This window comes from Ylistrum balloti, unplaced genomic scaffold (genome assembly GCF_031769215.1).
Source record: "Ylistrum balloti isolate Yb309-2 unplaced genomic scaffold, AGI_CSIRO_Ybal_v1 Utg370338, whole genome shotgun sequence".
Classification (NCBI taxonomy): domain Eukaryota; kingdom Metazoa; phylum Mollusca; class Bivalvia; order Pectinida; family Pectinidae; genus Ylistrum; species Ylistrum balloti.
In genome coordinates, this window is record NW_026782244.1 from 579720 (window position 1) to 603745 (window position 24026).

At 33.3% G+C, this 24026-nt stretch overlaps 2 protein-coding genes across 2 annotated transcripts in view; one reads left to right on the forward strand and one right to left on the reverse strand.

The window, feature by feature from the left end:
• LOC132553576 (5-oxoprolinase-like) overlaps positions 1–7549 on the reverse strand; it is a 79758-nt gene extending 72209 nt beyond the window's left edge. The window contains exons 1-7 of the mRNA XM_060217832.1: positions 7376–7549; positions 6784–6975; positions 5375–5500; positions 4670–4776; positions 2048–2163; positions 1426–1505; positions 557–609 (exon numbers count right to left, since the gene is read on the reverse strand). Coding sequence (XP_060073815.1) covers positions 557–609; positions 1426–1505; positions 2048–2163; positions 4670–4776; positions 5375–5500; positions 6784–6975; positions 7376–7537 — 836 coding nt within the window. The 5' untranslated portion in view covers positions 7538–7549. The remainder of the gene's footprint in view (positions 1–556; positions 610–1425; positions 1506–2047; positions 2164–4669; positions 4777–5374; positions 5501–6783; positions 6976–7375) is intronic.
• A 652-nt stretch (positions 7550–8201) lies between these two features.
• On the forward strand, positions 8202–17432 carry LOC132553574 (valacyclovir hydrolase-like). Its single transcript, XM_060217829.1, has 8 exons — positions 8202–8365; positions 9305–9361; positions 9996–10096; positions 10343–10509; positions 11635–11788; positions 12944–13075; positions 13728–13851; positions 15418–17432. The coding sequence occupies exons 1-8, from the start codon at positions 8232–8234 to the stop codon at positions 15506–15508; spliced, it is 960 nt and encodes a 319-aa protein (XP_060073812.1). The 5' UTR covers positions 8202–8231; the 3' UTR covers positions 15509–17432.
• The last annotated feature ends 6594 nt before the right edge of the window (positions 17433–24026 follow it).

A 24026-nucleotide genomic window follows, 5' to 3' on the forward strand; every position in this document is an offset into this window, starting at 1 on the left:
TTGTATTGACAGTGGAACATTAAGGATAGAAAGTAAAAGATTATTACATTATGCATAGTTAGGAGATGTTTTTAGCAATCACTTTTCATACCTAACAGTTTCACAAATACTTATTAAGGAATCAAACTGGAAAACTAGAGATCCCCAGTATGAGTTTATTTCATACACTGTAGATTGTTGGTTATGTAATTTATATTCAATCATGTTTAATCATCTAATTACACTTTTATGTAGTGTAATCAACCCAGTTTCAGTGTAAAACACATTCTAAATGAAAATCTGAAAAAAATTTATTTCCAAATATTTCCAGTTAAGACCAAACTTTTCCAGTTTAGATTGCCAAATTGACCGAAATAAACTGCAGGCTCCAATTTAAAACTGGAGGTTTAACAGGTAAGGTTTGTATATCAAATTACAATCTAGTGACACGATACTATAAGATTGTATATGATTCATTTATTTGTATATCGGCAATGCATATAATATAGAGGAGGGGTAATTTTTGTTGCTTTGTTTGACTTTGTTTAGTATAGGTAGAAAATGAGTAAAATCTTACTTATCCACAGGGGTAAGTCCACCATCAGACTGCATGAACAACACACGAGTCCCCTGTAATTAAGTTATAATCACAAATTTGACAACAAATTAGTACCCCATTATTAAGATGAAAAAAATACACACACCACAACTAAGTGCAATATTTATATTTTTCCGAAAAAAAACCCCAGTAACACGTGTTCATTTCCATGTCCTTTTTGTTGTAATTATGTATGTAAGTCTGTGAAGTGATAACTTCTGGGGACAGAATTAAAAAATTGAAGGAAGAACACACATTTCCCTCAACTTTTCCATTCCATTTCTATGTCTGTGCTACATAATCTCAGGAGACACCAACAGCATGCTGATAGAATACTCCTTCCCAGACAAAGATACAAACCAATTGGTCACAAGTTTAAAGAGTGACTCTCTTATTGCTTGGAACAACTACAAAACAAAAACAAGCAACCTATGAACACTTGTCAGTTGAAATGTTGAATGTGAACATGTATATTAGTTGTAACAGGTACCTAAACGTAACAGCAGGAAACTACAATGATAAAAGTCACATGATTTTTAGTCATCCATTGATGTATTTGACATACTGTTAAGTCAAACTTTTGCAAACTCTGATAACTCAAAGACCTCGTTTGGCTCAAAAGTATCTATCAAGTCCATGCCAAACAGTCTGTCTTAATCTCTGATCTGATGAACTGGAACACTCAGATAAACCACAACATGTCAACATAGAAATAACAATGTTTGATTGTCTGTAATGTGGTAGAGGATTATAATATTATATAGATGAATGTTCAGGAAGTTTTCTAATTTTTTACCTGACTCAAACAACTATTGGTGAATGGTTCATTGCGACCAGTTAAGCCTCACCTGTACTCCACCTTGAAAGCCAGAGGCAAACCCTGCCACATAGTTCTTGATACATGGTGTCAAATAAGCGTCTGCACATGCTGTCAAAAACAGAACAATGTAGAACAGCAATGAAGAAACCATCAAAATTTTAATGCATCATTGACAAACATAATTTTTTACCAGTATATCAGTATCTTAACCAATGTCTAATGTTTTTTTTACATTTACTATATAACAGTTTTTTTTACCAATGTCTAATTTTCACTATTTTTTCCATAAGAATGAGGGGCAAACATTCAACTAGCAAATTTAATTTAGTTCCTTCCCTTCAGAGACTAAAATGTGATATATAGTATGATTCTGGATTTTACATCAACTGGCAAGTTCAATTTAGTTCCTACCCTTCAATGACTAAAACGTGATATATATAAAGATTCTGGATTTGACATCAAATGGTGAAATTTGTGCCTGGCAAAATTATCCTGTCATATATATGGTATTACAGATTGCTAGGTACTCTGTCAAGAACACAAGTATGATATGTATTTGTTTACAGAACACATACATGTAACCACTTAATTGGTCAGGGGGTTTTACACTGAACTGAAATCACCATTTGGACATCATCAATTCAAAATACCTGTGTAGCCCCGAGGGACAACTCTGACCATGGGCATGACGTCTGATGACAGTGACACCTGGTGGAAACCCATCTCCTTTGCCACACGTCCAACTTCCTGTTCGTGGTCTGCAAATCTGAAAAGGATAACAACTGATGATAAGAAGCAATGAGTTGTGTCGTCATCAGAAGAAATTACCAACTAACCTTGATCTTTTATCCACATTCATTATATAAGATGCAAGTTATTGAAATCTTTGAGCTACCTGATTTAAGTTATTGTAGAGGTGCACTCTGTATTTATCAAGTAAGTGGCCTGTCCCTGGTAAATAAGCCTATCTTTATCTTTTTCTCATACATAATTTTGTCAAAACTGCAAACTTTCTCAACTTTTTTCACTTCCATATTTTTCTACTCAATCAGATTATCTCCCTTTTCAGTATGTATGTACATTAGAAAGACAATTGAATTATATGGACAATCTGATTATCTGGCACAAGTTATCACAACAGGTACCAAACAGACCAGATATGATAAAGAAAATCTATCATTGGACAGTGTGTGAGATTTTCCTGTCTCATATACAAGATTAATAAAACAGTTCACCCCCTTGGAGGTGAGATAAGTATATCTCAAACTGAGGGCAAAGATGATTAAGCAAACACAAGGTTTGCCATGTACATTGATAATCACTACATCCTATCTGTATAGATTACCAATCACTACATCCTATCTGTATAGATTACCAATCACTACATCCTATCTGTATAGATTACCATCACTATCTGTATAGATTACACAATCACTACACTACTATCTGTATAGATTACCAATCACTACATCCTATCTGTATAGATTACCAATCCAATCACTAATATCTGTATAGATTACCAATCACTAATATCTGTATAGATTACCAATCACTACATCCTATCTGTATAGATTACCAATCACTACAATATCTGTATAGATTACCAATCACTACATCCTATCTGTATAGATAACCAATCACTACCTCCTATCTGTATAGATTACCAATCACTACATCCTATCTGTATAGATTACCAATCACTACCTCCTATCTGTATAGATTACCAATCACTACATCCTATCTGTGTAGATTACCAATCACTACAATATCTGTATAGATTACCAATCACTACATATCTGTATAGATTACCAATCCTAATCACAATCACTAATATCTGTATAGATTACCAATCACTACATCCTATCTGTATAGATTACCAATCACTACATCCTATCTGTATAGATTACCAATCACTACATCCTATCTGTATAGATTACCAATCACTACATCCTATCTGTATAGATTACCAATCACTACCTCCTATCTGTACAGATTAGCAATCACTACATCTTATCTGTATAGATTACCAATCACTACATCCTATCTGTATAGATTACCAATCACTACCTCCTATCTGTATAGATTATCAGTCACTACATCCTATCTGTATAGATTACCAGTCACTACATCCTATCTGTATAGATTACCAATCACTACATCCTATCTGTATAGATTACCAATCACTACAATATCTGTATAGATTACCAATCCTATCTGTATAGATTACCAATCACTACATATCTGTATAGATTACCAATCACTACCAATCACTACTATCCTATCTGTATAGATTACCAATCACTACAATATCTGTATAGATTACCAATCACTACATCCTATCTGTATAGATTACCAATCACTACAATATCTGTATAGATTACCAATCACTACATCCTATCTGTATAGATTACCAATCACTACAATATCTGTATAGATCCAATCACTGTATCTGTATAGATTACCAATCACTACATCCTATCTGTATAGATTACCAATCACTACATCCTATCTGTATCTACCAATCACTACATCCTAGTATTACCAATCACTACATCCTATCTGTATAGATTACCAATCACTACATCCTATCTGTATAGATTACCAATCACTATAGATTACCAATCACTACATCCTATCTGTATAGATTACCAATCACTACATCCTATCTGTATCTATAATATCTAATATCTGTATAGATTACCAATCACTACTACATCCTATCTGTATAGATTACCAATCACTACAATATCTGTATAGATTACCAATCACTACATCCTATCTGTATAGATTACCAATCACTATAATATCTGTATAGATTACCAGTCACTACATCCTATCTGTATAGATTACCAATCACTACATCCTATCTGTATAGATTACCAATCACTACAATATCTGTATAGATTACCAATCACTACATCCTATCTGTATAGATTACCAATCACTACAATATCTGTATAGATTACCAATCACTACATCCTATCTGTATAGATTACCAATCACTACATCCTATCTGTATAGATTACCAATCACTACATCCTATCTGTATAGATTACCAATCACTACATCCTATCTGTATAGATTACCAATCACTACAATATCTGTATAGATGACCAATCACTACCTCCTATCTGTATAGATTACCAATCACTATAATATCTGTATAGATTACCAATCACTACATCCTATCTGTATAGATTACCAATCACTACATCCTATCTGTATAGATTACCAATCAGTATATCCTATCTATATTGGTTCATATTAATTACGTGTAGGAGTGAAGAAGTACAACTGCCAGACTCCGAATCCCTCGGTCTAACAAACGTTGTAGGTCTTGTCGTAACTGTGACACATCCACAGAGCGCCATACCTCCAACTGTGAAGATACAACTTATAAAATTAGCACTTTCTGATTAACTAGAAAAGTTACCCTGTCTGAATCTCAGAAGACAAATGAGTAAGACTGAGCACTTGATAGTGACAGGTTTATAAGATACTAACATTTAATATCAGGACATAAACATGCCTTGTTCTATCAGATGAAATGTAAATACATTTTAAGTCTAAATTTTACCGTTGGAACTGTAGATGAAAACTGTTGCTCATTTTGGTAGTGCTATACCGGTAAGCTTAAGACCAAATATCAAGACTTCAGTATTTTCAAGATTCTTTAAAATGGCCTTCAAAAATATTTTTACGCTTTTTCTGATGAACACAATGCATCCCTCAGACACCTCCATAAAAAATACATTGCCGTATATAACTCTAAGTTGTGAAATAGCTACATGTAAAAACTAGTCATGCTTGTAGATTTTTTGCTTTTTGAGAAGTATAGAAACATGTCAGGTGTCTAACGACTTAAAGTGACGAGAGCTGATAAAGAAGAGAACAAATATGATAACATTGATGGCATGATCTTCAGGATAGCTGTAGTACCATTTGTCACATCAGTGAGCCAAGGCCTTTTTACTTACCTTTTCACCGGTCGTACCAGTCACAATGGGACAAGCTTTCTTGATCTCACATCTATCCTGCTGGAACACAACCCTCTCTTCAACCTCGATCACCTCCTCATACAGCTGGTCAGGTGCCACAATTTCCTATGTGATATTATACTTTCAATTTGAATAAACCTTCACACAAAAAATGTCAACTTTATGAATATAAAATATACACAAATATTGTGTGACTTAAATGAGTATGAAAAATACATGTACATCGATTCTGAGACAATTTACAAACACATGTAAACTTTTCAAACATATTTTTGAGTTTATTTAATTCTATTATTCACTAGTGCATCAACAAATAATAAGTTATGCTGCACACCTATCATAAGGAAGAATTCACAATAAATTACAAACATTCATGTGTGTATGCTCTTCTTAAAAGTTACAAAGGTTCTGGTCCCTCAATGCCTGGAAATATGTAATTTACAAAGGCACTGGTCCCTCAACACCGGGAAACATGCCATTTACAAAGGTACTGGTCCCTCAACACCAGGAATCATGCCATTTATAAAGGTACTGTTTCCTCAATGCCCAGAAATATGTGCAATATGAGCAAATATCTAAATGACTTCACAAAACAGAACTATGAAGTGAGGACCTACATAAGAACATCACAAATTAAAAATTAGCATGAGCATTCTACTAACCAATAACATCCAGCTCATTGCTTTGGACTAAAAATTGTGAAAATGTCCAACTCGCATAATAAGAATCATTCTGTGAAATGTTAATGAAGAGTAGAATGTTTCTGCTAGCACAGTATCAGGTAAGAATATATAAGGTTTGATATCAGTTCAGTGGTGGGGTGGTCAGTTGGCGCAATGGTAACACATTCGCCTTTCACCTAGACGTCCAGGGTTTGATTCCTGGAATGGATGTGAATTGATATGGGGTCACCTGCCCGACCACCTGGATTTTACCCTGGTATTTAAGTTCTTACAGTGTGTTTCCATTCAGGCCAACAAGAGTGATTAATTTAAGTTGGGAAAACTTGTTTCATAACTGTTGTAAAATTATTACTATATCATTACTATATATTATCAGTTCAAATTACAAATATCATAAGGAGATTTTGATGGACTTCCAAAATACATAATATGCCAAACTACTATAGGTTTGAAGGCTCCTTTTTTCTTGTGTCAGCATGTCATGTAGTTGCTTGCAGTTTAGAGTTCAATAAGGACAATATTACGTCTTGGAGTTGACCTCTAAAATATAACATTAGGTCATAAGAACACTAGAATGGTTGATTCCATCTTCATCCACGTCACATAATGCTTTTCCAATTCTACTCACTTTACTATTTTTTCTCATCTACTGAGATGCTGAGAGGCCACCAAAAATAGAACAAACAATTCAATGGCAATGTTTACCAGGTCAAAGATGTTTGGGCGGGCTTGGTTGCCGATGTGAAGTAGGTCTCTAAAACCCTTAGTGATGGCTAGTGCCATACGTTCCCCTTTCCTCTCCAGCAAGGCATTGGTGGCCACAGTCGTTCCCATCCTGATCCAGTCAATCTGGGCAGAATCTATCGGCTCATCTGGCGGGAGTGCACGCCCCCCAACCTATCAATCAAAATTCAACAGAATATGATATAAATTTTACATACACTTGCACAATAAGTTCAGCATTATGTATTCTAAAGGACTATCACATTCAAATGCTAATGAATTCAAATAATTTTTCCATTACAAATCTGGAAACATTACAAAACATGTCTACAAATGCTAAATCAAGGCCATGGAAAAAGATACCTTTCATGGTTGGTAACATTTATATAGAAATTCAATGATGCATTGTTTTACAAACTGGCATAAGTAGACTGGGATTTGTTCTTCATTGGTATACTGTGCATGTGATTTAATAAGCCTGATGAGGCTATGGCTGCTGGAGAACCCTCTGATTCCAACAACAATATTCGCTGGCTTTAGGCTTGTTGATATATATAATATTTATAATATTTACCTCTTCCATGATTCGCCGAATTCCTTCCCTGGGGGCATCTGGGTAGTTCTTTGGGTCGACAGACAGCAGTTTCATGACCTTCACTCGACCTCCAGGACATCTTGCCCAAATATCTGTGAAGGTGCCACCTCGATCAATTGCAAACTGGAACTTGTCAGCCATTTCAATCGTCACTAGTACTGTAGGAAGCAAATTTATAATGAAAAGTCCTCTGAATTAACAGAATAGTAGGTAACAGCAAAGTAATTTAAACACATTTGATTCGTCAAATATTTGCTAGAACACAATCCAGTATTCAGTTTTGGTCTTGTGTCTTGTTATTCTCATAATAAGGGGCTCATATGTATATATAATTACCCGTCCTTGTTCTTCACCTCTCTTTCCGGAGCTGTCAAGTTATTTTCTTTGCTGAAGGTTAACTGGCTAAAGTCGTAGATTGTGTCTCTTACTCAATTCAGAATGAATCAAAATATGCAACTGTATATTGCAGTGGAATATACAGCAAAGGTAATTACCTAACCTTGCCAATAAATAGAACTTGAAGACCGGAGCAACAGCTGGGGCCTGTTCGTTTACTCTCTACTGTAGACAAAGCGGCTCATATATTCAATGCTGCATTTCTGGCATAAATCAGGACGAACCAGCAAGTATTAGTGGCCTTATACATACCTTGAAAGATTTTGTCGGTGATCGTCAGCAAACAAAAAGGAGATCAGTAAGTCTGTCCTTAGTTCGCAAAACGAACAGTATATATTTATTTCAGTTACTTCCCTTACAATACTCTTCAACAAAGTGTACGTAAAATGAAAGTAGACATCCAAACGGTTACATACTAGCCATTTAGTAGTCTCATAAGATGTCAGTCAGGTTGACACAGTTCTTCGGGACCTATGCTTTTAGGCGTTTCGTAACTATAAAAGGCCACATAAATGGAATGCAAACCAGCTTCCAGACTAGGAGACAACTTGCCACAGGAAATGCCGACCCTGGGTATGCTTACAGACGGAGAGTACTGACAGTAGCGGTTGTAATCATACAGTTACACAGTTACCTAGGTTCTAGATTAGAACACATGCACATGAACGTAAAAGTCATTCTCATATCATTTGTGACAGTTCAGTCTCATATCGTTCTTTGTGACAGACCAATCTCACATTCTCACTTGTGACAGACCAGTCTCGTATCCTCACTTATGACAGACTAGTCTCACATCCTCACTTGTAACAGACTAGTCTCACATTCTCACTTGTGACAGACCAGTCTCACATCCTCACTTGTGACAGACTAGTCTCACATTCTCACTTATGACAGACTAGTCTCACATTCTCACTTGTAACAGACTAGTCTCACATTCTCACTTATGACAGACTAGTCTCACATCCTCACTTGTAACAGACTAGTCTCACATCCTCACTTGTAACAGACTAGTCTCACATCCTCACTTGTAACAGACTAGTCTCACATTCTCACTTGTGACAGACCAGTCTCACATCCTCACTTGTAACAGACTAGTCTCACATCCTCACTTGTAACAGACTAGTCTCACATTCTCACTTGTGACAGACCAGTCTCACATCCTCACTTGTGACAGACCAGTCTCACATCCTCACTTGTGACAGACTAGTCTCATATCCTCACTTGTGACAGACCAGTCTTCTTCATAATTTCATTACTGAAGTCATTTTGGCTCTCTGTCTCCAATGAGGTCATAATCAGCAAGTAGGCCTATATGATGTCAAATCATTATTATTTTATGACATTACAAAAGATCATAAAACACTTGTTCATATTCAAAATATTGAATATGATGCAATATTACATGGTTGTAATCATACTCATAGAAGATCAGAACACCATGCATTGAAATTATCTGAGTGGTCAGTATAGTATTGAACAGCATTGAATAATTGTTTGCTATTTTCCTTTCAGATTTTTTGCTCTGATGCAACATGCAAGGGCAAAACTTCCAGAAAATGAAAAACAATGGTAAAGTACAAATTATAAATTATAATTATAAACTATCAAAAGAATAAATAAAGTAACTATGTTTCTGACTTCCAATGCCTCCAGACTGACTTGCTTGTCAATATTCTATGTGTCAACTTATGTTCCCTTATATATAAGCACCATCATATGCAGTGAGCAATCTACAGCTATTTTAACAAATCCTTTCCAACATTTATTGCTGAAAACAATAGTCCCATGATGTGAAATTTCAAGTATTTCCAGAAATTCTATGATTCCATCAAAATTGCAGAAGTAAAGGTCTTGGAACTTGCTTTATATTTATCATTGCATATGGCAAGGATCATTTAATGAATAACAGGAAGATTTTCAAGCAATGTTGAAAAATGGCAAACTATCAAATATTCATAGTGAATCCTTTCCCCAAAAACTATTCTATATCTAATCTCTGTACCTGTATGGATACACAGGCAGTGATATCTCACACCTATATATATTTTCTTTATTCATTCCAATGTCTTGTAAATTCAGGTGATAATTGTAAATAAATTTTTACACTTCTTGATTGTTTCTATGAACAAGATATGTCACATGCCTGCATTCAAAACTACTTTCAGTTTTCACAGAGTAATTTTTTTTTCATCTGCCATTTCAGTGCAATCGTGTCTCACAAAGAAAATGTCAATGGTGTGACCTTCCACTTTGAGACAACAGGAGATGGCCAAGAAATTGTCCTGCTTCTGCCAGGGGCACTAGGTATGTAACAGTACTCCTGCTACAGGTAGTACTAGGTACATCACTGCCAAGCTCCTCTGCGGAGCATTATTTATGTAACTAATGAACTCCTATGTCACTGTCCAGCTCCTCCTGGGAACACTAGGTATGTCACTGTCCAGCTCCTCCACGGAGCACTAGGTATGTCACTGTCCAGCTCCTCCTGGGAACACTAGGTATGTCACTGTCCAGAACCTTTCAGAGATTTGACATTGTTTATTTCTGCAGGATCAACTAGAACTGATTTTGAGAAGCAGTTGACTGATTTTAATAAGTCTGAATACACATTAGTTGCGATGGATCCTCGAGGTTATGGACGCAGCATCCCTCCAGAAAGGGACTGGCCTTTAGAATTTCTTCAGCGAGATGCTGATGATGCTCTCCAACTATGTAAGGTAACAAGTTAGAAATAATGTTTTCTGCAGAAACGTGTCACTATTTTAGGATTGCAAGAAGCCTAGCAATAATTGTCTGTAGATTAGGACTATTATGATTTCTAGGTTATGACAAATAACGGGATCTGTATATCAATTTGATAGTTTTTGTTCCTGCTCATAACTACATATATATTACTGTTTCATGCATTTTTTGTATAGGTGTTCATGTAAAAATATATTTATCTTATGTGACATTTAACATAAAAAATAGTCTTCCTACTTCATAGATTATTATTGCTTACAATTGTTCTTGACTGGCAAACTACCTATGACTTTGTACAATGATTTAGTCATTGGCTTTTTCTGCAGAACTAGAAAGCCTAAATTCATTACATTTTACAAATTCTGACAAAGGCAGAAGAATTCCTACAAATGAATTAAATTCTTAGGCTTTCTCATGAAATATTGGCATTGGAATCTTTTAAACTAGGGGGAAAAATTATTAAAAAAAGGAAGAAAGAAAGGAGAAAAGCAGAACTGTGTATCTTATAGAGATTTAAGAATGGATACTTGCTTGGTTTATCGTTGATTGATTGTCAAGTTTAAATGATATTGTTATGTACATGTATATATGTAAGTAAAATTATGAATGGCAAAATTAGAAGAATCAAACTGATGTTTTTAAATGCCTTGGGTTTATAATCAGGTTTTTGACATACATTTTTATCCCTAACACTTCCTGGATGAAAAAACCCAAATAAGAACAAAATTGTTTTAAGAAAGTATCTGGTACAACTGTCAAGTATATATTACTTTATAGAACTGTATCATTTCTATCACATACACAAGCTGTAATACTTTCCTATTCATTCTTATAAGGACATTTTTTACATAAATGTAATAATATAATATCACCAAGAGTTATCTTCCCATGTTCTGTATCCTGGACTCCATACAGGAGAATCCCATAATGTTGATAATAAACAGGACGTAACCTGACATGCGCTTGTTATGTGATCCCTGCAACAGACGCTCACAATTACAACAAATACCGTAGCAATAAGTGTTGACTTATATTAATAAAAAAAGAGCCATCTTTACTAATAAAGCTTATATCTTATGGAATTTTTGTGATCACTTTAGACCTTAGGTTTCCGCAAGATTTCCGTATTGGGTTGGAGTGATGGAGGAAACACAGGGATGATATTAGCAGGCAAAGAACCTTCCCTGGTCAGTAAGCTTGTAGTCTGGGGAGCCAATGCGTTTGTCTCAGAAAAGGACATAGATGCTTTTGAAAGTAAGTCTGAAAATTCTGCAAACTGGTTTGATTTGAGTATACAATTTGTAAATGATAATTTTCTTTTGATTTATGATCAGAAAAAGTTCTCTTTATAGACTAAAACATATAGTCCAGTTATAACATTTATAATCAGGAAAAGTTATAGACAAAACATATAGCCCATTTATGACATTTAAAATTAGGAAAAGTTCTCTTTACAGACTAAAACATATAGTCCAGTTATAACATTTATAATCAGGAAAAGTTATAGACAAAACATATAGCCCATTTATGACATTTAAAATTAGGAAAAGTTCTCTTTATAGACTAAAACATATAGTCCAGTTATAACATTTATAATCAGGAAAAGTTATAGACAAAACATATAGCCCATTTATGACATTTAAAATTAGGAAAAGTTCTCTTTATAGACTAAAACATATAGCCCAGTTATAACATTTATAATCAGGAAAAGTTATAGACAAAACATATAGCCCAGTTATAACATTTATAATCAGGAAAACTTCTCTTTATAGACTAAAACATATAGTCCAGTTATAACATTTATAATCAGGAAAAGTTATAGACAAAACATATAGCCCATTTATGACATTTAAAATTAGGAAAAGTTCTCTTTATAGACTAAAACATAAAGCCCAGTTATAAATTATTTCTGATAATACAAACAAAATATTCTATCTTAACTCAATTTCAATTTCACTCCATAGATAGGATTCCATTTATTGTTCTGTCTATATCTTGAAGTAGTAAAATTCCTTTTCTTTACATCTAGTAATGCTTGCTCACATACTTTATGCCCCGTCCATCCTCACATAATTTTCCCTTTCAATTTTGAATTTGATGGTTGTTTATCGATTATTGATCAATTTTTTATTTATATCCATCCTTGTTCCAAAAAAAACCTTTCGTTATTTTCCTTTGTTTTATTTACTTAACAATAAAATTGATTAATAAATCATAATAAGACCACATGCCTGTGTTTACCAATGCTTGTGTTTGACATTCTGTATCGTGAGGTTGTATGACCAGTAGCCAGTGTATAGACTATTTGTGCATGTAAGTTTGGCACACTGTGTTCTCCAAACCTGATACTAATTCCAATACCAGTATGTGAATATTATTATTATTTTAAAGCTTAATACTTTTCTGCAGAAATTCGGGACATTTCATCCTGGAGTGACCGTATGAGGGAGCCGTTTGTGAAGCTATATGGACTAGAGTATTTTCAGAAACACTGGAGTTTGTGGGTGGATGGTTATAAAGCTTACTACACTGACAGGAAAGGTTAGTTTAATAAAGATTTCTTAATTATACCCCAGCCCCCCCAACTCGGGAAGTGGGGAGTATATAGTTATTACTTTGGCTGTGCATTCAAGTGTGAATGTGTGAGTGCATGCATGAGTGCATAAATCTGTGATAATCTTGTTTATTTCATGATGCCTGTAACAGATTTGGTTCACATTTCACACCATAGCGTAATACCACAAAGATCTATGTCAGATTATATTTTGGTGGTCATTGGTCAAGTTTAAAAGTCAAAGATCATCCTTGACTACTTATGTACAAGGTATCTCATGAACACCTATATAGATTTATGTCAGATTCACATCCTAGCATCATAACACTAAGGTCAACTCTAGATCAAATTTTGATGGTCATTGGTCAAGTTTAATGATCAAAGTGACCTTTTACCTCTTTGCAAATAAAAAGCTTGTGCACATGGTCTTTTTGAGTACCTACTCACTTTGTTTTAAATTCTTTACCTTTTTTATGATACAAAGTATTGAAGGTCTTATTACTTAAATAACTTACAGACAAAAGATTTATTTTAGGTTTTGTCAACGTTTGATATTATATCATAAATGTGTAAACACTTTCTCCTTGTTGTCATCTCTTATGTTTTAAGTTTTTGATGCCCTTTATATATTTTGCCCAGCTGACATTTGTATGGGTGACTTGAAGAACATCACAGCTGAGACTTTGATTATCCATGGTGTGAAGGATGCACTAGTGGAGCAGGAACATCCAGATTACTTACACGCAAATATCAAGGGTTCTAAGTAAGTGTTAATTCCCAAGGGGAGATAATTTCAAACTCATTGGCTGACAGGGACTATGCTTGTTTTGTTTGGTGAGTTTATCACCTTATGAACAGCCAGGGTCATATTGCGGCAGGGTCTCCTTGTGGTAGCTGGTCGCTGTCCCACTGAAGGACATGCGGAATGTCCATCACATGCCTTATCAGTAGGTTGAGACAGTGCCAGTTACCACTGTTTGCCTGTTTATAGGCTTTAACAAGAAAACTGTGGATGGTAATTTACTATAAATAATCTACAACTCCTTTGTGGGTATGGTATAAGGCGATATGAATAATAAATGATGATGTGAAGTGTTGTGTTAAAGTCAACAACTGCCATACAGACTTGTTCAACATTAGGATCAGCATTAAACAGGGATGTTTAGCTTCACTAACACTTTTTTCCTTGTATCAAAATGTCATCCATCTCAACCTGTAACAGGCTCCTGATTTCATATAGATGTTGTAAACATCAAAGTTAAAAATAGATATCTCGGGCTCTGGTTCGATGACCACTTAACATTCACTTGCAGTGCAGCAACTTGGAAACTCTGCTAGTTATGGCCTAGAAGTTCCCATAAGTACTGTAGAGATTATTACATTGTTCCTCAGTGTCAGAATTTTTAGTCGCTTGTCTGACCTATACTTATGTATGGTGCTAGTATATGAAGCCTCTCAGAGTTTTTTTCATGTCAAGAATATACAGAAGTGTGCTGTCAAAATATCCCAAGGTCTGAGAAAACATGCCTCAAATATTGGAGTCTATGCGGATGTAATTGGGCTGGTCATTTTTTTTATCAAAACAGAAAGCTTATAGAATTTACTCTCACATTAAAAACACAGATTTACATAGAATTTTACACAGTGTATATTCATGGTCATTAAGAAAAGGCCATTCTTAGGGAGCATGTGTGGAAATAAGACAATATCTAATAGTACAGTCAGGGAAAAGATGGACGATATTTATATCACACTCAACTAAGTGGATGCAGTTATATGGTTTACTATGGAAAGGTAAGCTTAACCAAGGAAAATGAACTCAGAACTTACAGATGTTTTTAAGAATGATAACTGTCCAAAGCATCATATTACATTACATATTCCACATCACTACCACAGTAAGTTGTCCAAATTACCGGTAAACTAGAATAACTGCTAGCTCAGTGAATATATGTTTCCCTGATGAAAATCTTAGTTCTTGCTCTAGATAAGTAAAGTATGTAGACTAGATATAGCTGCTAGCTTAGTGAATATATGTATCCCTGATGAAAATCTTAGTTCTTGCTCTAGATAAGTAAAGTATGTAGACTAGATATAGCTGCTAGCTTAGTGAATATATGTATCCCTGATGAAAATCTTAGTTCTTGCTCTAGATAAGTAAAGTATGTAGACTAGATATAGCTGCTAACTCTGTGAATATATGTATCCCTGATGAAAATCTTAGCTGCTATGCCAAGTGCCCAAGCTGTGACAGGATCACACTCAGCTTTTTGCCTTACAATCAGATTATAAGATGTAATAAGTTACATTGTGTTGTTTTATTTACTAGGCTCCACCTGATGCCAGAGGGAAAACACAACCTACACATTCGTTACTCAGAAGAATTCAACACTCTAGTCGAAAACTTCTTGAAGAAATAAGTCACTGGCACATATACACAAAGGTGTCTGATTTCACATGTATAACTATCTTAAACAGAATTTTATAACATAGAATGATAAAATATACAAGAATGAGACAGTAGTTCCCTCAATCATTTTGTCAGTTGTTCTCTTGCATTTTAAAAATGAGTACAATGTTTGTATATATTAATGATTTCTGCATTTTTGTATAGGTTTATGTGAATGAAACTTGTGATTCAAATGAATAGAGAAAATCCTAAATAAGGTAACCTTTAAATTCTTTATTTAAATTATAACTTTGTGGCGGTATAATTCCCTGTCCTCAAAATATGTAATAGCCTATTTTTTTATCTTTATTATGGGAAATTATCATAATATAATGTAATGCTTCTACGCCTCACAATGTAACCACTATTTTGCTATTTATGTAAACATGTATACTTTCTGCTCGTCAGATCATATTTGTCTATCTTTACAATATTTGTATATCAATATATAAAGGAAGTTCTTTCATACACTCAATTCCTCTTACAGTATGGTCTCTAGGTTTCAATATCTCAAGTTTTTAAATACTTTTCTGCTCCTCAAAACATAGCGATACCTATTTGTAAACATTTTATCTACAGTGAGAAAACATTTGATTTTCTGCGTCTCAATCTGTAACATGTTTGTGTAATTAGGATATATGCATTGTATGTAAAACAGACATTAAATAGGTTTATACAACTATCATGTGCTGATGGTGAAGGTGTTGTTACATAGTAGTGTTATGTCTTGTATACATACCAGGTAGTTCATAGTGTGAGGTATACATAGCAAATATTTAGACATAAATCTAAAATATTACGCAAATATCTGATCTCACATGATCTAGATATATATTTTGCTTGAAGTGACATTTTGAAATATGGTGCTTTGTATAGCTGAGATAAAGGATGTCATTGTTTTGTTTGTTGTTTATGTTTGGTATACTCCGTCCCACATTCTGTTTTATCATTGTCACAATGGTAGCCTCACCATAGTTACTGTCAATTCCTCTTTTTTACACCTTATGCCCCATTATATTCAGTAAATTGATTGACTGCAGCATAACATTCATTGTCGTTTCATCTTCATTAATACTTGCTATAATAAGATATCTTGGAAAATCAAAATATTTGCATCCTAAATTCAGATGCTTTATAATTAGAGAGTTGTGGCCATTTGTTCATTTGTATGCTTTCTATTTCACCTACACTCATTAGATCTTGAGAAATGGAAGAAGTATGGAGCTACCTTTACTTCAGAAAACATTTTTTGTTTTACTATCATTTGGAATATTATTTAAGGAAAGCAATCCTCTTACACAAGTTTTACCCAGTAAGATATTGTATGGAATATTTTTTTTCTTTTAGATTATGTATAAAGGATGCTGTTATATATCCTTCATTTATTGAAGATGAATTATTTTTTCCTGATTTACTACAGCTATCTTCTTCTTACCTTTCAAATACACATAGTATGACTCTGAACATACATGGAATGTTAAAAGAATTACTTGTAGTCTATGACTAGTGGTAGGCATTCCAACCGATGTGGTTGTCTTATAGTGTTTATTTTATCTGTCTTATATTCTAACTTGATCAAATCATGTCTTTGTAATTTAATTCACTTTTTTGTCAAAAAAATCATAAATACATTTAAAATCCTAACAATTTTTTAACAAAACTTAAATGACACATAAAATGGGTGTACAGGGGTAGAACTAGATATTTTGAAGTGTTATAGGATCTTAATCTTTAATGAAATGAAATCATAGAATCATTTTTTTTTTTTTTTTTTCAATTTACAAAAATTAAAGATATTGGGACTGTATATATACTCAATTCATAGTCTTTGTTAACATGATATAGAATTTATTATCCATGTGGTGGAAATCTTGTTTTGCCAAATAAATTGTTACATCAAGTTTGTGACTTTTTTCATACTTATTTACTGCATTCGCCAAGATATCTTACATAAATGATGTTACAGCTCTGAAAAAAAAACTGAAAAATATGAAAATGAAAAACAAAGGTTGAGACATGAAAAGATAAATATATATTTACCAGTATGTATCCACAGAGGTAATAATGACTGGTCTTGTTCACCAGCCTCTCAGCTGTTTTCTATGAGGAAAAGAGTTTGGGGAAACACCCAAGAGGCTGATCAACCAGACTTATGATGACAGTGTAGTCCAAATTGTTTTTAAAATTTTCAGGTATATCTGCCTTTTTAACAAGATGACCCAGCAATTACCAAAACATACACATGTACATTTTGTACATAAAAAACAATAAACAATGTGACAAAATATGAAAAAATCAACTATCTTATCAATCAAGTCAGGGTTAAAATATCTGTCACACATTTCACAAGGTTGGCACATATGTTCCTTGGCAGATGGGGGAGAGGGATTGGGATTGCTTGTTGGATGGGGAGAGGGGGAATCTGATCATCTGAATGCATTGAACAACCTGATGGGATATATCTTTATTTTAACTTTTTTGGTTTCTTTTTCTCTGTCACTGCATCTAACTAAGTATTTAACAGTGAACAAGTAAAAAAAGTTGACATATTACACATTCTCGACACTGTGATTGGTATTTTAGAAATAACTTTTGATGAATAAAATACATCAAATGTTTGTCTCTATTTCCAAATATAAGTAACACCTTCAATAAATATAATAAAAAATAATTTGGAAATTAATGATGACATAATATATAAATCCATCTTCCCTGGATTCTCTGATAACTTTGAACATGGTCTTTGATATAGAGATCTATAGTGTCGTCCATACTTAAAACCAGTATAGGATATGTTTAGATGCACTCTGAAATCCCAGAGTTAACGCCCTTTGTTTCACAATGTCAGTACGTTATGGCATAAGCTTGACAGACGATAGGGGCAGATTGGTATGTATGCTCCAGATACACCATAAATATCAATCAAAAGTTAAATGAAAATATCAAACTATCATACAGGTAATTAGTGCCTTTCTATACATAGAAAATAGTCGCGTTAAAAATCAGGCAAATGACATTGTACTCGTAGATTTCAATTTCTTCTAAGATTATAATCTTAATTTTAATTGTAGTTCTGTTATATGACACTTAAAATGAAGGAAGATATATTATGGATAAGGAGAAGAGTAATTACCATTTCTTACAACCTTGTGTTTACAGGAATATTTCAAAATATACCTTCAAAAGTCTGATTGTCAGAACAGAATACTATACTGTCATTAAAATACCAATTGAGCTGGAAAGTAATAATAAAAAAACCACTATGGGAAAATGGTGATAACTCAAATCAGAAAAAAAGAATGAAGTTTCTGACTGTCCACCTCAGTAAACATTTTAGTGTGTATGGAAATTATTTCTGTGTATTTAAAAATTCATATGTTCTACTAGCTTGGAATATGTGCATCACTTAGTTCACAATAACTTACTGACAAGCAAATCAAGGAGACAAAATCACAATCTACATACAACCAGTCCTCTTCACAACACCATTTATAAGTGATAGATGTAAACTTTGCTGGTTCATCCCTATTGTAGTCAAATGTTTCCAGGTCCCTACATTAACGTCTGTGTAACTGGGAAAAGAAAAGGCATGACCTCAAAAACTGTTTTCCAGAATTTTTTATAATGTGCTATGTGTATTATTGTTGATTAAAATATTGTTATTGTTCAAACAAATTTCTCAAATAAGTAACAGAGTGATTTTGATTCGTTTATCGTTATCTCGCCGTGCACTTATGTAAACCAGACAAAACACGAGACAGGGATAATGTTGTCACATTTTTCATGTTATTGCAAAAACATGTACATCTATAAATTGTATATAATCAACTTTGATTTAGAAGTCGAAATATAAGATTGAATTGACTTGATTCAGGAAAACGTCCCTCTTTGGAGGCTAAATCATATCTTCACTTACCTACTATCGTGTGTATCACCGTGCTACACTTTAGTGTATTTAATGAGAGATAAAGTGTTTTTGGTCTGTATCACTATTTCCAATATAAACTTGTTTTAAAAACCGTTCTTTGTCCCGCAGTAGTTTTGAATTCTTAATAGATTTTCTAATTTCTTTTGTCAATTTCTAAAATTATCGAATCAGTTCTGAAAATAAGAATTATAAATATGGTGAAGTAATAGGGAAAATAATGGAAGTAAGAGAAAAAAAAAGTTAATCTTTCATATTTTATTTTTAAATATTTTACCAATTAACCTCTTGAAATGTTTTAACGTGCAATATCTTTGACAATATGACATTTATTGACCGTCGTCTGAAACTGTCTTTTCAGTCCAGAAAACGCCCTGCTCCAGACCAACTGTCGGACAGTCCATTGTAATCCCTATTGTTGTGCAATCACAATCAATAATGGTCAGTCGTACCGTGGTGATGACCCCATTGTTTTAGGCAGGCGGAGTCGTCGACCCGTGAAAATTGTCTACCTGGTATACCCGTCGACCTATGTGACACCTTGCCTGTTCACGGTACACTGAATATGGGGAAAGTCCATGTTAAGACTCGCAAAATAGGATCCAAATATTTCTAAAATCATATTAAAATATAATTTAAATTCGAAAATGATAATTTTTCTGCTGTAACTGATATGTGGAATTATTTAAAACATTTCAAGACTCCAATATTTCGAAAGAGCGAAAATTTGAAAAAATATAAGTCTACCGACACTAACCTTACCCTCCCCCAGTGTGGACCCGTCTAGAGGATAAGGTGGGGTCAGCATCACCTCAAACTCTATCTCACAACTAACTTTTCAACTAGCAACGGCAGAAACGACAGATAACAAGAGTTCTAAGGAAAACGCCGCACCGACGGACCAAACAACTGTCTAAAGAAATGGTCAGTAGTAAACCAGCGATGCAATAAGAAAATAAAATACGTACAACTTGATTCAGTTTGAGGATTCTATAATAGATAAAAAAAAATACCTGGTTACAGTAGAGCAAAAAAATAGTACAAAAATCAACAATCAAGAAAAACACACCGCGGGTCTTTTTATTATTATGAAAAATCGGCATATTTTGCATTTTTTTTTTTTATTTTGAAATTTATCCATGATAGAATTAGTTTGATAATAATACAATTTGTAATGCTTATTTTTCTGTCTGTGATGACTGATTTATTCGACAAATCTTTGAAAAATGTCTCGTTGTACGTATTTTTGTTGTAGTATGAAGTATTTTGTTGTTATTGTGTTGTATACGTTGTGATATACATTAGCATTGATTATCATTCAGCGGATTCCTATAAAATAAGATTTTATCACTATTTATTTATTATCTGAGGGCGATTTCGAAACCACGAGTTATTTCCCAAAAACATGACAAGGCCTTTTTTACTCATTCACGCTGAATTCTACAGAAAAAATAAGTATGATGTAAATTCCCCTTCAGATTTTAAAATGCTGGTCTATATTATAGGATATGATTTACTATTGTAATATTTTGTGACAATATAAAAATTAATATTTTTATCATTTGTCTTTTACATTTAAGTTTGTTTGATGTTATTTCATTAAAACATAAATACAAAATGTTTTGTCATGAATATACAAGTCAGACTAACTTTGGGGGTTGTAAGTTTTTCTGTAATGATCTGGAATAAGAACATGAATGTATTGTTCAATGTATATGTATATATCAGAATGAAATAAAGTTTATATTAACGACAAACAAAATAATTACGCGTGACAAGATAGGTCACTTCACGAGATGAGAAAGTACTAACAAGGTTTCTATTTTAGTACATTAAAATTAATAATGTGAATTTTTCTTTGATATTGTCCTAAATTGTTTAGGATTGCATGAGCAGATTTTAAGCAGTCTTTATAATTAATATTTGGATTTTTAATAGTAGCGATACACTTTAATATTAATATTAAAGATTTCTGTACTAAGTTTGGATTTTGTATTGCAACATCGGGAAATTAAATTGTTTTCATCACGGAGTTCTGTTCGGGACAAGAAAGGTCACTTCACGAGATAAGAAAGTTTTCTATTTGAGTACATTAAAATTAAAAATGTGAATTTTTCTTTGATATTGTCCTAAATTGTTTAGGATTGCATGAGCTGATTTTAAGCAGTCTTTATAATTAAAATTTGGATTTTAAATAGTAGCGATACACTTTAATATTAATATTAAAGATTTCTGTACTAAGTTTGGATTTTGTATTGCAACATCGGGAAATTAAATTGTTTTCATCACGGAGTTCTGTTCGGGACAAATCCTTTACTTTCAAAAGCAAATTCTTTTTATTTTTTAAATGGTAAATATGTATGAAAACAATTTGTGTATAAATATGTCACATCGACGCTGTCTGAATACCATTTTGGTATAAATACGTCACATCGACGCTGTCTGAATACCTTTTTGTATAAATATGTCACATCGACGCTGTCTGAATACCTTTTTGTATAAATATGTCACATCGACGCTGTCTTAATACCTTGTTATAGAAACTATCAATATACAATTTATTTTATTTATATCCACAAACCTTACTAATTCTATTTTTTGTTCTCAAATACTAAGGTGTATCCATTATCATTTTTATCCACGTGGACTTGTTCGTACCAATTAAATCTGATTTGTTCCCTATCGATATAGTTTGCCAATTTGTCTATATAAACTATTGCGTAATTTGTTTATATTTATCACGTGTGGCCTCCAGAAATTATGTGTTCTTATTTCGTTTCAATGTGAAGTATTTTACTAGATGTTCTAACATTGAGTTGCGGTAGTCTAGTCAGGCTTTGTAAATGTATTCTTTATATGTATTTACAACATCCTTTCAAAATACAAAGTCTAAAATCTCCTAGGTTACCTAGGTAACGTTGTCCGTCACCAGGACTTCATACTACAATCCGGCTGCTTACGGAGTAGTACATGCATGTGATTTGCGCGAACGTGCAGATTAGGAAGGGTTACGACAGCTAAGACAAGATAAGTTACGTAGAAATTGATAGGATGGAATTATATAGGATTGATTAAGTTTTGAAAGGCTTCTTGACTTCTTTATTAAATTTACCCATTAATGTTGATCCTCTGCATCGACAAGTATATAACGGGACATATAATTATCTATATTGATAATTGATAAAAGTCGTAATTATTGATGCTTACCTTTAAACAAAAATTTACTTGTGATTTATTACTGGACTATATACAATTTACGCTGATCCATTTGTCCGACAATAAAATTCGTCTCTGATCCATTTGTCTGAAAATAAAATTCGTCTCTGATCCATTTGTCCGACAATGAAATTCGTCTCTGATCAATTTGTCCGACAATAAAATTTGTCTCTGATCCATTTGTCCGACAATGAAATTGGTCTCTGATCCATTTGTCTGACAATAAAATTCGTCTCTGATCCATTTGTCTGACAATAAAATTCGTCTCTGATCCATTTGTCTGACAATAAAATTTGTCTCTCCATTTGTCCGACAATAAAATTGGTCTTTGATCCATTTGTCTGACAGTAAAATATGTTAAAATCGTGATGCTGATATAAAAGAATGATCACTCCTGAAGAAATCTGAGTGGATAATAAGACGTGTTTATCATGTTTACTCTTACAGTTTATCAATTATGTTTACAAAATCTTCTTTATTTTATCAGAATAAACGTTCTTCCTTTCATATCAACATTCACTAATTGTAAATGTTTTTGTCCATGTGGATTTTGTTGAAGAAAAATTATCTATATAATATAATATCTATATATTTTTTAGAGTTTGTAAATTCATTAATGTGGTATGCGATTTTCATCTTTTCTCTACGTGTCCCCTTGCCCCATTCTTCTTCACTGAAATAGTAAAGAGACGACATAAAAAGCATGAGGGTTTTCCCTTCAGTTTCATTTCAAGCGCTTGAAATTTTCGACAACGTAGATCAACCAGGAATGTCTACCGTAACTACATACACTGTATATATCTATGTGTCACATTATTTATATCATGATAAGATTTAAGAATAATACATCTGTTAATGTGAAATTTTTCATCAATTTATATTGTGGTAAAGAGTTCGCTACTCATCTACTTTACTTAAATACGTGTTTTTACGTACATTTTCATAAAACTATGGAAACAGGACATGAAAATACTGTACAACAGTTAAATATAGATGAAAAATGAACCTAGAACAAATAATAATATTTTCGCCTTCGTTTTCCAGAAAAAAAATCTCCCAATTATTGTAAAAGGATCAATCAGGTTTCCTAGAGTTACTTCCCTTTGTTTCACTCGGAATCAGATGATGTGCCACCTGATAGGGACCAAGATAACCTAGATAACATGCTTTGTTTCTTCAAATACGTTCGATTAGAGTTTTGATATTATTTGTTATTTTTTGACAGGGAATTTGTTTAATATTGATATTCACCGTTATAAAACTACTGTTACGTCAAATGTCAAAACACAAGACTGCAAACAAAACAAAAAATCGAAACGGCCACTTTGTTATTTTATTTCATTATGAG

Excerpts from the sequence above, each read along its gene's own strand:
- LOC132553574 (XM_060217829.1), top strand. The coding sequence starts at position 8,232 with ATGTCAGTCAGGTTGACACAGTTCTTCGGGACCTATGCTTTTAGGCGT. Across the intron at positions 9,362-9,995 it reads CCAGAAAATGAAAAACAATG|TGCAATCGTGTCTCACAAAG; the intron begins GTAAAGTACAAA and ends CTGCCATTTCAG. Across the intron at positions 10,510-11,634 it reads ATGCTCTCCAACTATGTAAG|ACCTTAGGTTTCCGCAAGAT; the intron begins GTAACAAGTTAG and ends TGATCACTTTAG.